Source organism: Hemiscyllium ocellatum, chromosome 8 (genome assembly GCF_020745735.1).
Source record: "Hemiscyllium ocellatum isolate sHemOce1 chromosome 8, sHemOce1.pat.X.cur, whole genome shotgun sequence".
Classification (NCBI taxonomy): domain Eukaryota; kingdom Metazoa; phylum Chordata; class Chondrichthyes; order Orectolobiformes; family Hemiscylliidae; genus Hemiscyllium; species Hemiscyllium ocellatum.
Window position 1 is genome coordinate 30,442,935 of NC_083408.1, and position 12,658 is coordinate 30,455,592.

The 12,658-nt window shown below is 38.9% G+C and overlaps 1 protein-coding gene across 6 annotated transcripts in view; it reads right to left on the reverse strand.

The window, feature by feature from the left end:
* Positions 1-633: 633 nt before the first annotated feature.
* Positions 634-12,658, reverse strand: part of knl1 (kinetochore scaffold 1) — a 113,141-nt gene continuing 101,116 nt past the window's right edge. For all 6 annotated transcript variants that reach the window (XM_060828761.1, XM_060828760.1, XM_060828762.1 and 3 more), the window contains 5 exons: positions 12,216-12,284; positions 9,191-9,300; positions 7,591-7,709; positions 6,583-6,705; positions 634-1,326 (listed from right to left, as the gene is read on the reverse strand). In XM_060828761.1, the coding sequence (XP_060684744.1) occupies positions 1,188-1,326; positions 6,583-6,705; positions 7,591-7,709; positions 9,191-9,300; positions 12,216-12,284 (560 nt within the window). In that variant the 3' untranslated portion in view covers positions 634-1,187. The remainder of the gene's footprint in view (positions 1,327-6,582; positions 6,706-7,590; positions 7,710-9,190; positions 9,301-12,215; positions 12,285-12,658) is intronic.

Below are 12,658 nucleotides of genomic sequence, written 5' to 3' on the forward strand. Positions count from 1 at the left end.
TACCTACCTAGCTTCTTTTTAAATACCTCTTACAGTCTTCACCCCAGACACCCGACATGTTAGTGATTTGTGCATATCTCTGAATAAATGATGATAATTATGACAACTTAATTAGGAATCATGATCCCAACAGAAAGCTACCAATGAAAAGACAGATATGTAAACTATTAAAGGAAAAACAACATATCAAAAAGTTAGCAAGAGGCTTATAGCATGGAACCAATGACATGATTCAAATTCTCTCCTGAAACATTGATTTGGTCAACATTTTGTTGAAAGTTTCATAATATTATGTCATTGTTAGTTTGGTTTGTTTGGGCTGCATACTCATCCTGAAGTCAAAGTCACTTGTCAAATGTCATTCAAGAACATGCAAAAGTAATAACTGCAAACACTTCAGTACAATGCTGTATGGCAACTTCAGATGACATATTAAATAGAGACACTGCAGATTCGAATTGGTATAAAACACAATGATAATATTTGAAGAAGGGATTTCTGCCAATGTGCTTGCAATATTCATCACTGCAACACTAATGTACAGTCTAAGTAGTTACTTCTCTCAATGTCTACCACATTACATTGATTGTGCTACCTGGTGAATTTGAAAGTTCAAGTATCAGGATCAGTAGCTGATATACAAATTTTTAATTACAATACAAGGTACAGAAATTATGGCACCAATACTTCACACTCTTAATGGCAGAGCAATAGTATATATTTGTGGTATTCTAGGTGAAAGAATTAATTCTAGAAAATGGAGCAATTATCACTCATTCTGGTAGTTGTGTTACAAAGCAAGTCTCCTTGTACTCTGTACTGATACCACCTACTTTATATCAGTATGTCTAAATAAAATTATAAGTATCAGAGTAGCAAGAAAAAAAAACACTATAATTAACACCTAACCCAGAAAAGCAGTTATTATATTACATGTCAGTGAGGCCATCCTTAGTTTATCAGGACAAAATGGCCAACTCTTCAGGGAGATATTATGTAGCCCATGGCCACTTCAAATTGTCATACTGAAATTTAAATAGGCTCCATGCATCTCTTCATCATAAGTTGGATTCAAACCAGTTCCTGTACAAAGCTCATCAAAAGTTCCACTGTACAGACAGGACCGATTGGTGTCTCTCCAGATTTGATTGGGAAGGATAGCTGAATGCACACACTTTCTATCCTAGTTATGGAGATGAATGCTGTAACCGGAATCTATTAGCTCCTGGTTTGACGAGCAATGTCAAGTAGAGACTCTTCACAATCTTGGTCAGGTACTTGGGTCCTGGTTTTACTGTCAGTAAGACTTCATTGATATGTTCACCACTACAATGTAAAACAAAATATTAGCAGTATGAAATAAGTTAACTATTATTGTTAGTACTCAGCAACAAAATAGAGTTCTTATTTAATAAAACTACTTTAATTACTTAAAACAGTTGACCTAGTCATCATCACATAGGAGATTGATCAATGAATATTATACCTTTAAAAGTTTAGATTAGACTTACATTGTGGAAACAGGCCCTTCGGCCCAACAAGTCCACATCGACCCGCCGAAGCGCAACCCACCCATACCCCTACATTTACCCCTTACCTAACACTACGGGCAATTTAGCTTGGCCAATTCACCTGACCCGCACATCTTTGTGACTGTGGGAGGAAACCGGAGCACCCGGAGGAAACCCACGCAGACACGGGGAGAACGTGCAAACTCCACACAGTCAGTCGCCTGAGTCGGGAATTGAACCCGGGTCTACAGGCGCTGTGAGGCAGCAGTGCTAACCACTGTGCCACCTGGGAAGAAAAGAATAGATGGAACGGACTACACAGATTCACTGTTCAACATAGTGGCTGATCTTTGACCTCCATTCTACTTACCCTTCCTGCCAATTCCCATTAACTTTGATTCCCTTTGAGCCCAAAATTCTAAGCAACCTCAGACAAATATATTCACCAGTTGGGCACCTACAATCTTTTTGTGTGAAACAGTCTGATCTAAAGTCTTTCAATAGAGTCGTGTACAGCACGGAAACAGACCCTTCGGTCCAACTCGTCCATGCCGACCAGATATCCCAACCCAATCTAGTCCAATTCAGCACCTGGCCCATATGCCTCCAAACCCTTCCTATTCATATACCTATCCAGATGTCTTTTAAATGTTGCAATTGTACTAGCCTCCACCACTTCCTCTGGCATACACGTATCACCCTCTGCATGAAAAAGTTGCCTCTTTTATATCTTTCCCCTCTCACCCTAAATCTATGCCCTCTAGTTCTGGACTCCCCCACCCCAGGGAAAAGACTTTCTCTATTTATCCTATCCATGCCCCATAATTTTGTAAACCTTTATAAGGTCACCCCTCAGCCTCCGATGCTCCAGGGAAAACAGCCCCAGCTTGTTCAGCCTCTCCCTTTAGCTCAAATCCTCCAACCCTGGCAACATCCTTGTAAATCTTTTCTGAACCCTTTCAAGTTTCACAACATCTTTCCGATAGAAAGGAGACCAGAATTGCACGCAATATTCAAACAGTGGCCTAACCAATGACCTGTACAGCCGCAACATGACCTCTCAACTCTTGTACTTAATACTTAGACCAATAAAGGAAAGGAAACTTGAAAGGGGTCAGAAAAGATTTACAAGGATGTTGCCAGGGTTGGAGGATCTGAGCTACTGGGAAAGGCTGAACAGACTGGGGCTGTTTTCCCTGAGCATTGGAGGCTGAGGGGTGACCTTATAGAGGTTTACAAAATTATGAGGGGCATGGATAGGATAAATAGACAAAGTCTTTTCCCTGGGGTCGGGGAGTCCAGAACTAGAGGGCATAGGTTTAGGGTGAGGAGGGAAAGATATAAAAGAGACCTAAGGGGCAACTTTTTCACACAGAGGATGATACGTGTATGGAATGAGCTGCCAGAGGAAATAGTGGAGGCTAGTACAATTGCAATATTTAAAAAGCATCTGGATGGGTATATAAATGGGAAGGGTTTGGAGGGATATGGGCTGGGTACTGGCAGGTGGAACTAGATTGGGTTGGGATATCTGGTTGACATGGATGGTTTGGACCAAAGGGTCTGTTCCATGCTGTACATCTCTATGACCTTCTTCACTATCCTATCTACCTGCGACTTACCTTCAAGGAGCTATGAACCTGCACTCCAAAGTGACTTTGTTCAGCAACACTCCCGAGGACTTACCATTAATAATTGACAATCTTCTACTGAACTATGCTTCCTTGTTCTAGACTTGAGCCAGGGAAAACAGCCTCGCCATTTAGATCATTAAGCCATTTAGATTCTCAAGCTTGCTCTGCCACTCTCAGTCATGCCTACCTCAATTTCATTTTCCCATGATGTCAATCTCATTATAATGAGTCGTATCTAAAAACCCATCAGTTTCTCTTGAACAAACTCAATGATTGAGCTTTGGTTGATTAATTTATTTATTGTCACGTGTACCGAAGCTTAGTTAAAAGCTTTACGAGCAGTACAGCCAAATCAAAGTGAGCAAGGTTGCACAGATCAAGAAGATATAGAGAGAGGGGCATTCAGGTTACATTGCACAGGCCGTGCACTAGGAGAAATCAACATTGGAGAGATCAACATTAGCAAGATCAGCATTGAGCCTAGAGTTCAGAGTAATGAGAGATGTTATTGAAATACAGAACATATTTTGAGGGTACTTGACTAGGTGGATGCAAAGCGATAGTCTCCGACAAGGATAAACTAAGACCAGAAGGCATAACCTCAGAGTAAGGAGTCACCAATTTGAGATAAGAAAGGTTGTTTTTTATTGATCAGTGTATAGCTAATTGATTTATCACAGAGGAATGTTTAGGCATTATCATGATGTATAAAGGCGGAGATATTAAGCCATCAAGTTGACACCAACCCTCCAAACAGTATCCCACCCAGGCCCAATTCCCCACGCTATTCCTGTAACCCACATTTACCATGGCTAACCCACCCAGCCTACACATTCCTAGATACTACAGGACAATTTAGCATAGCCAATCCACCTAAGCTGCACATCATTGGACTGTGGGAGAAACCACCCAGCAGAAGCCCATGCAAACATGGGGAGAATATTCCACAAAGAGTGTCGTCCAAGACTGGAATTGAATTCTGGTTTCTGGCGCTGTAATGGCAACAGTGCTAACTACTAAGTCACCATGCTGCCCCCATGATCTCATTTAAAATGATACAGCACACTCCAAATGGTCCAATTCTGCTTCTAAATGTTATGTTGCTCTTCATTTAAACATTCAGTTCCTCTATTTTTCTTGCTAAAATGCATAACCTTTTCCCACAGTATATTCCAATTGCCAAGTTTTTGCTCACTCAAATCAGTCCATATCCCTCTGCAGACTGTCATTGTCAGGACTTGCCTTTCCACATGTTTTGTGTCATCCACAAACTTGGTAATAGTTTCTCATCCAAGCCATTTATAAATAGATTGTAAATAAATCATGGCTACCCCAACATCATGGGTTCTTATTAAGCAGCCTGATATGTAGTACCTTAGAAACCACCTTTTGGAAATCCAAATACATGACAACCATTGGTTATCTATCCTGTTACCTCCTTAAAATAATTCTAATAAAATTGCCTGGCATGATTTCCCTTTCATGAAGCTCTGCTGACTCTGTTTGGTAAAAGCATGCATTTTTAGTGCTCTTCCATTATATAATTTAAAATAGAATCAATATAGATTTAACTGGTCTTATCACTTTTTTGCCTCTTGCCTTTTTGAATAAGGGTGTCACATTGGAAAAGTTCCAGAGGATTAGAAGACTGCCAGACTCCATGGATTCTTGGAAGATTAATACCAATGTAATCACCATCTCTGTTGCTACTTCCTTTACATGTCATTGAATGCAACACATCTATTTCAGGGGAGTTATCAACGATTAACCCCACTACCCTGCTAGTTACATCCTCAAAAAACTCTCAGATTAAGCAAACAATTTCCCGAGACATTATGTTTTTTTGCTTTTTTTAAAAAAGTGCCCTATTACAACTTGCCTATTTTTCTTGACGATTGATGTCAGGTTAACTGGTAGGTAGTACCATTTTTCTTTTCTTCATTTTTCAAATAATTGTTTTAAATTTGTTACCTTCCAATCCAGTGCAACCATTCTCACATCTAGGAAATTTTTCAAGCTCACAACCAATGATCCACAATCTTCTAGGATCCTACATTGTCTGCCATTAGACTTTGCCACTAGTTTTCCTTCACCATGAATTAAAGTTCCTACCTCTCAATAGAGTCAATTCCCAAATATTTCTGGAATTATTTTGTGTTAGTTAGTCAGCAACTTTAGACATCCCTTATTTTAAATCAAATACTACACTAAATTTCTTTGTTTAACTAATGTTTTCTTTACTCTTTCTTTGGATGTGGTTTTCGCTAACAAATGTGAGCATTTTGTTGCCCATCCCCGATTGACCTTCAACTGAACACCTTGCAAGGCCACTTAAAAATAAACCTCATTGTTGCTCCCCTGGAGTCATCCAATGGCCAGACCAGGGATTGATGGCAGATTTGCCTCCCTACAGAAGATTAGGGAATCAGATTTTTGTGACAAATCATTGGTAGCCTTATGGTCAGAATTACAGAGAATAGCTTGAACTTCCAGATTAATGTATTAGTTGAATTCAAATTCCATCAGCAGTATGTAGCAGGTCTACTGTAAAATGTTTAAAAGTACCCAAGATGAATCACTCAAGATTCCCATTTCTAAACATTATTTTGAAGTAACATTCTGATGTAGAATGTGTTATGTACAACTGCTTCATCCGGTTACAGCTGTATTCAGCAACAAAGCTCTCTATCTTCATACAGCCTACAAATAACGTTTGTGATTTGATAATGACGATGAATTGCAACCCAGAGCATTCCATGACTTTATACAGCTACAGTCCAGATTTGGTTCTTAGTCTGTAGTCAGTGAGTGGATCTCCATCAGTTCCCTCAGAGCCATTCATTGCAGAGTGGAATGAGTATGCAAGGGTGAATGAATAAAAGTCAGTGCCCTGTTGAAATTTACCCCAGCATGAAAACGTACATCGATTAATGTTAAGTGTGGGCAGAACCAAACTATCTGGATGGGTATTTAAATAGGAAGAATTTAGAGGGATATGGGCCAAGCGCTGGCAAATGGGACGAGATTAGGTAGGATATCTGGTCGGCATGGACAAGTTAGACTGAAGGGTCTGCTTTTGTGCTGTCATCTCTACGACTCTAAATAAACAGTCAAAATTTACATCAGAATTCGTCATGTATTGCTGAAAGAGATGCTGTTGACACTTTTTGTCTTGCATTACCAAGCTTGTCATTGTATTGTTGTCTAGATGTCTGTATCTATAAAACTGCATAACATACAAGGATGAATGAAGAATGTTTCAGCTCGGTGCATCAACATCACTGATGATTATTTTTCCAATCCTGTGGAAAGTATATGCAACTTTCCTACAAGAACAGTATTACCACCCTGAGAGGTTTGAAGGGTGATGCTGTTTCAAAGCAAGGCATACAAAATTAGAAATTTCTACTGAAATGGAAATTTCCATGCATACCCACCTGATGTTTCCAAACCAAGAGTTAAATGTGAACTGCACTAGGTGCCATGGATAACCTGGCTTGATATGAAATGTAAGTTCAAATTTCGATAGTGCATCATAACTTGAGAAAAGACACTTCACACTGCAAAGAAAAACAATGATCATATAGAGAGAGCAGTCAACCAAAGAAACATGTATTTAAATCTTTACATTGTGACTAACTCATTAACAGAAAACTCAGATGCCAGGGTGTACTTAGGGAAGTAAATGGAAAACAAAGTTCATAACAAATTTTAATTTATAATCACCTCACTAGTGCAATGAACATCCCAAGATGGTTTGCAGGGCATTAAAAAAACGAGTTTGAAAGCTACATAAGTATTAGGCACATTGGAATCGAAGTAAGAGACATAAGTATAGGTTTCAGCAGATAAGCTGATACAGGGGCAAAGCTAGGTAATGTTATGCAGCTTGGCTGCACAGCTGGTTTGTGATGCAGAGTTAAACCAACAGAGCAGGCTCAATTCTGCACCGGCTGAGATTACCATGAAGGTTTTGCTTTCTCAACCTTGCCTCTCGCCTTAGATGTGGTGACTCTCAGGTTAAACCATTACTAGTTGGTTCTCTCTAATGACAGAGCAGTCCAATGGGCCTCTGGCAACTTTACCTATATACAAGACATACAAGAATGGACATTTTAGGCTTTTGTTGTCAGTTGCCCATCAAGTTTTCAAATGCATCTCCTAGCTATTATTTATCATTTATATATCGTTTTTGCTCTATGTAGTCAGTTATGGGGGTGAGAGTTTATAAACTTATGGTGCGCAAATCACAACACAATTTGACCCTGCTCCACAAAGAAAGTCAAAGACTGTGCATGCAAAGTAATCACATTAAGTTCTTGAATGACAGGTCTAAGTGCAAACCCTGATCACTTTGGAAAGAGTAGGTGAAGCTTCAAAATCTGAACTCTTACATACCCACTTCTGACTGCGTAATTACAAACTGTGTGATACACTACACTTACTCCATGTTTTGAACCTCTGTCTTCAGAATGTCAAATTTTGATCCCCAGTTCATCAAATATTCCAGCTCATCACCAAGCAACCGACATCGACTCACCACTAATGAAACATCAAGCAAGAGCTAGAGAAGCAAAGAGAGAGTCAAAATGTTACCAAAACCAGAACAGAGTACGGAAGCCTTTCAATCTTCCAAAATACATCATCCCTTGCAGGCTGGAAGAAGTCAGAAGCTTTGGACTGTGATCCAGTAATCCAACAGTCACTTTGCAAGTTATAGTTTACATCCAGTTTGAGGTGTTAAACTGTGATTCAGACAACCCTCACAGAAGACAATGCAAAACAGGGTAGGGGAAGAGGGAGTAGTTCCAAAGGGGGTGCATGCGTAAAAGGGGACTGAGTACAAAAGCACCTGAGTATAAAAGTATAGAAGTGATTTACAAGAATGCTTCCAGAATGAGAAATTTCAGTTCCGTGGATAGACTGGGAAAATTTGGACTGTTCCCCTTGGCGAGAACACGATTCAGAGGAGATTCCATTGAAGGTCTAAAAGTCATATGGGGTTAGGCAGAGTAGATAGGAGGAAACAGTTCCCATTTGTGAAAGGAACAATAAGAGGACATAGATTTAAAGTGATAGGCAAAAGAAATAGGGTGACATGAAAAAAAAAATCACACAGCTAGTAGTTATGGTATGGAGTGCAATGCCTGGAAATGTGGTGGACAGAGGTTCAATTGAGGCATTCAAGAGGACATGATGAATATATGATATACATATGATTTACAGTATAGAGATGGGGGCAACAAGCAGGAGATGAGCAGTATGTAATAGAATAAGTGCAAACCCATAGATCAAATAGTCTCCTTCTGCACCTAATTGTGATTGTGTACTGCTGGTCAAGGTTTTTTTTTTTAAGTATAATGCCCCAGAGTTTTTCTTCTGCCAACTCCCTGGATTTTTAAAAACAACAACAAATAAGACTTGACATGTAAATTACAGTTCAAAACAAAATTGATGATTAATTGGGAAATTAAATTGAAAAATCTCATCTTTTAATTTTAACAATGTTTGTTTATAAAATAATTAGGAGAAAGTAATTTTCCTCACATGCCTGTCAACTTCCTAAAAATGCTATCCACTTAGTTACATTTCTCCATTTCCTTTCTCTATCTACTGAAAGAAAAATTATTTATTTGACTTAGAGATACATTATGACGGGTTCAGTTTATGCCAAATGACAATCTTTTGACAATTACAACTAACAGATTGCTTTCAGAATTCCACAGCTTCCTGCTGCCGAAAAAACAAAGCAATATTAACAGTAGGTCAAAAGGAGCTAATAAGCTATTAAAGAAAACTTTTGAATGCTGGAAACCTGAATTTAAAAACACAAAATGCTGGCAGAATTCATGGGGAGACAAACAGTTAATATTTCTCAACAGCAACATTTTTGTTCAAACAAATTTAGAAATTTAACAGTTTGTTATTAAAATGCAAAGTCAGGAAAATGAAATCGTGGAATAGCGGAATGGAAAAAATAAAGACAAATGTCTGAAGTTAGGATTGACTACAAGATTGAAAGTAATGATCTAGCCAGATTCGTACCATGGGGAGCTGCAATTCATTTGTGTATACATCTTGCCAACTGTCTTGACTCTTCCAGTAGGTCATAATTAACTCATGAACAAGCTTTGAATGCAGCGGAGCCTCATCCTCTGAAAAATAGGACAAAACTAAATTTTGTGTTTTTGAATAGCAATTCAGTATGTTAAACTGATGGAACACTTTCACTGTAGGATCGACAAGAAATAATATTTAGCTTTAACACCAAGATCAATAGAATGAGAACTGAGTTAACTTACTAGCTTATTTCCTTTCAGAAAGGTACAGATAACAGTTACCATTACAAAGCAGAATTTAAATGTTTAATCATAGATTCATAGTCAGGGTCATACAGCACTGGACAGGCCTTTCAGGACATTGCATCTGCACCAATCTATAACACTAACTCCACTTGCCAGCACGTGGCCCGTAGCCTTGAACATAACAACACTTCATGTGCTTATTCACCCTTTTTTTTAAAAAGGCTGTGAGGCTTCTGACTCCTATTGCCCTCCTAGGCGGAGCATTCTGCCACCTTCTGGTGAGAAAATTATTTTTTTCACATCTCCTCTAATCCACTTGCCTGTCACCTTAAAATTATGCCCCCTTCCTTTGTGACCCTTCAACCCTTCCTATCCACACCCTCAAACAGGTCACCCTTCAATCTTCTCTGCTCCAAAGAAAACAATACAAGCCTATCCAGCCTTTCTTCATAGCTAAAATGCTCCAACCCAGGCAATGTTCTGGAGAATTCCCTCTGCACCCCCACCAGTGCAATTAAATTCAAAACGCTACACAGCACTCAGGTTTTGACCTTACCAAATTTTTTTTACAGTTTAAACGCATCTTACCTACCCTTATACATCAATGCCAAGACAAATGTTCCACATACTTTCTTAACCACCCTATTAATCTGTTTTGTCACCTTTGGGGATCAGTGGACAAACACCGAGATCTCACTGTTGCTCCTATCCTAGTACTCACTTGTTTTGTTATTTCTTCCAAAGTGTGCCACCTCTCTTTTCAGGTGAAAATTGCATCTACCATTAATCTGCCTTTTTAACCAACCTATTTACATCTTCCTGTAAACGAAGACATTCTTCCTCACTATTATCCACCCAGGTTATGTGTCATCAGCAATATTATCTCCCCAACCAAATTTTCATCAATATCATTCACATTTATCATGAACAATAAAGGGACCCAGCACGGATCCTTGTGGTATGCCACTGGACACCTGGCTTCAGTCACATAAACAGCCTTCTACCATGATCCGCCATCTTCTACCACAAAGTTAATTTTGGAAATAATTTAAAGAATTTTTAGATCATATGCTACTCCATGAATTTGTATTAGATTTGGTAGATTACCAACTCCAGGATAAATCCATGGATGGCAGATTGCTCTTTGAACTTCAATATTTATCTGTTCTCCAGTTTTAATTCCATCAAATATATAGTCCTGAACCAGCAACAAGTTGACATGATGTTCATGTTCCTCCTGGTCTATCCTCATCAGTATAAGCTCCTACTTGTTTCTGTCACGTGTTTATCTCATCTCAACTCCATTGTGCTAATCTTTTCAACTACATCTTGTCATAATGAGTTTCACTTTATGTCACTCTGTTAGACAGTTTCTTCTGAGTTAGTGATTACTATGTATTCATGGCTCCTAGTTTTTGTCTTTCCCCACAAGTGGATACACTTTCCATATTGACTCTAACAATCCCTTTATCATCCTTGAGACTATTATCATGTCATCCTTCAACCGCCTTTATTTGCAAAAATCTGTCTATGCATCAAAAATACATCTCACATAAATCACTTCAGTAATGTTTTAAAACCAAAGATCCAATTTAAGTCGAAATTTTTTTTAGAAAAATTCACTCAGAGGATACAGGTACACTGACTGGGCTAGCATTTATTATCCATTCCAAGTTACCAGTGAGGTGGTGGCGGGAAAATGCTTTCTTGAACCACTGTAATCCATAATGGTGTGTAGGTAGACCCATAATGCCATTTGGGATGGAGGTCCATGCAGGAGTTGGGTTAGAAATCTAAGTCTGGATGGTGAGTGGCATGGAGGGGATCTTGCAGGTGGTGATGATCCCATGTATTTACTGCACTTGTCCTTCTTGATGGTAATGGTCATGTGTTTGGAAGGCGCTGTCTAAGGAGTCATGGTGAATTTCTGCAGTGCACCTTGTAGATGGCACACTGCTGCTATTGAGCTTTAGTGGTAGAAGAACGAATCCGTGCGGATGTGGTGCCAATCACACGGATCCTTTATCCTGAATGGTGACACATTTTATTTGCTGTTGCAGCTGCAGTCAGCCATGCAAGTGAGGAATATTCCATCATACTCCTAATTTAGATTTAGATTTAGATTTAGAGGAGCTGGTTTTGGACTGATGTGGACAAAATTAAAAATCACACAACACCAAGTTATAGTCCAACAGGTTTATCTGGAAGCATTAGCTTTCGAAGTGCTGCTTCTTTATCAACCACCTGATGAAGAAGCAGCGCTTCAAAAGCTAGTGCTTCCAAATAAACATATTGGACTATAAACTGGTGAGGTGTGATTTCTAACTTTGTCCACTCCTAACTTATGCCTTGTAGATGAAGGACAGATTCTGGGCACTCGGGATTCCTAGTTTCTGACATGCTTTTGAAGCCGTATTATTTATATGGCTAGTCCCATTTCATTTCCGGTCGATGGGAGATTCAGTGACGGTACTTCAAGACTAATGACAGAAATCCAATTCCCAAATCACATTACATTCTAGCCAATCACCTTCCTGTGCTTTAAGTAACCAGCAGTCCTTTGTCTGAAGGCAATCTAGGCTGGTCAGACCAATTATTTATGACAAACTAATTGTTTATGACAATTAAACTTGTTATTCCTTTAATTGGAGGCATGGGAACCAATTTAAATTTATTCTTAGATCGGTCAATTTATAGGAAATATTTAAAGCAAAATATTAGTGGGAAATTCATTTGAGGTTCACGCTTAGAACACTTTAACTTACCATCCAAAGCAGATACAAGATTAATATCTAGGATTCTCTTACACTTTGCACCAGGAGAAAGATCAACCACTATGTATAAAAAGAAACATCAATAAATTAGCTGAGTGTCAACAGGCCCGAAAGCAGTAGTTACTTAAACAATAGTTAATTATTATTAAATAACCCACCGAAACCATTACTGAAATAAATAACAGTAGGAGAAAGCCACTCAGCTCATTGAGCTATCGCCATTCAATTCGATCAATTCAAGACTGTGGCCTGAACTCCACTTTACATCTCAACTCCTCATAACCCTGTGCTCCCTGCTAGATTGAAATCTTTCCTAGCTTAGCCTCAATATATGGAATGATCCAGTCTCCACAGTTCTTTATAAGGAGAACTCCATAGAGTAAACAACCCTCTGAGTGAAAGAACTCCAACTCTATTCAGTTTTGAGTGAATGT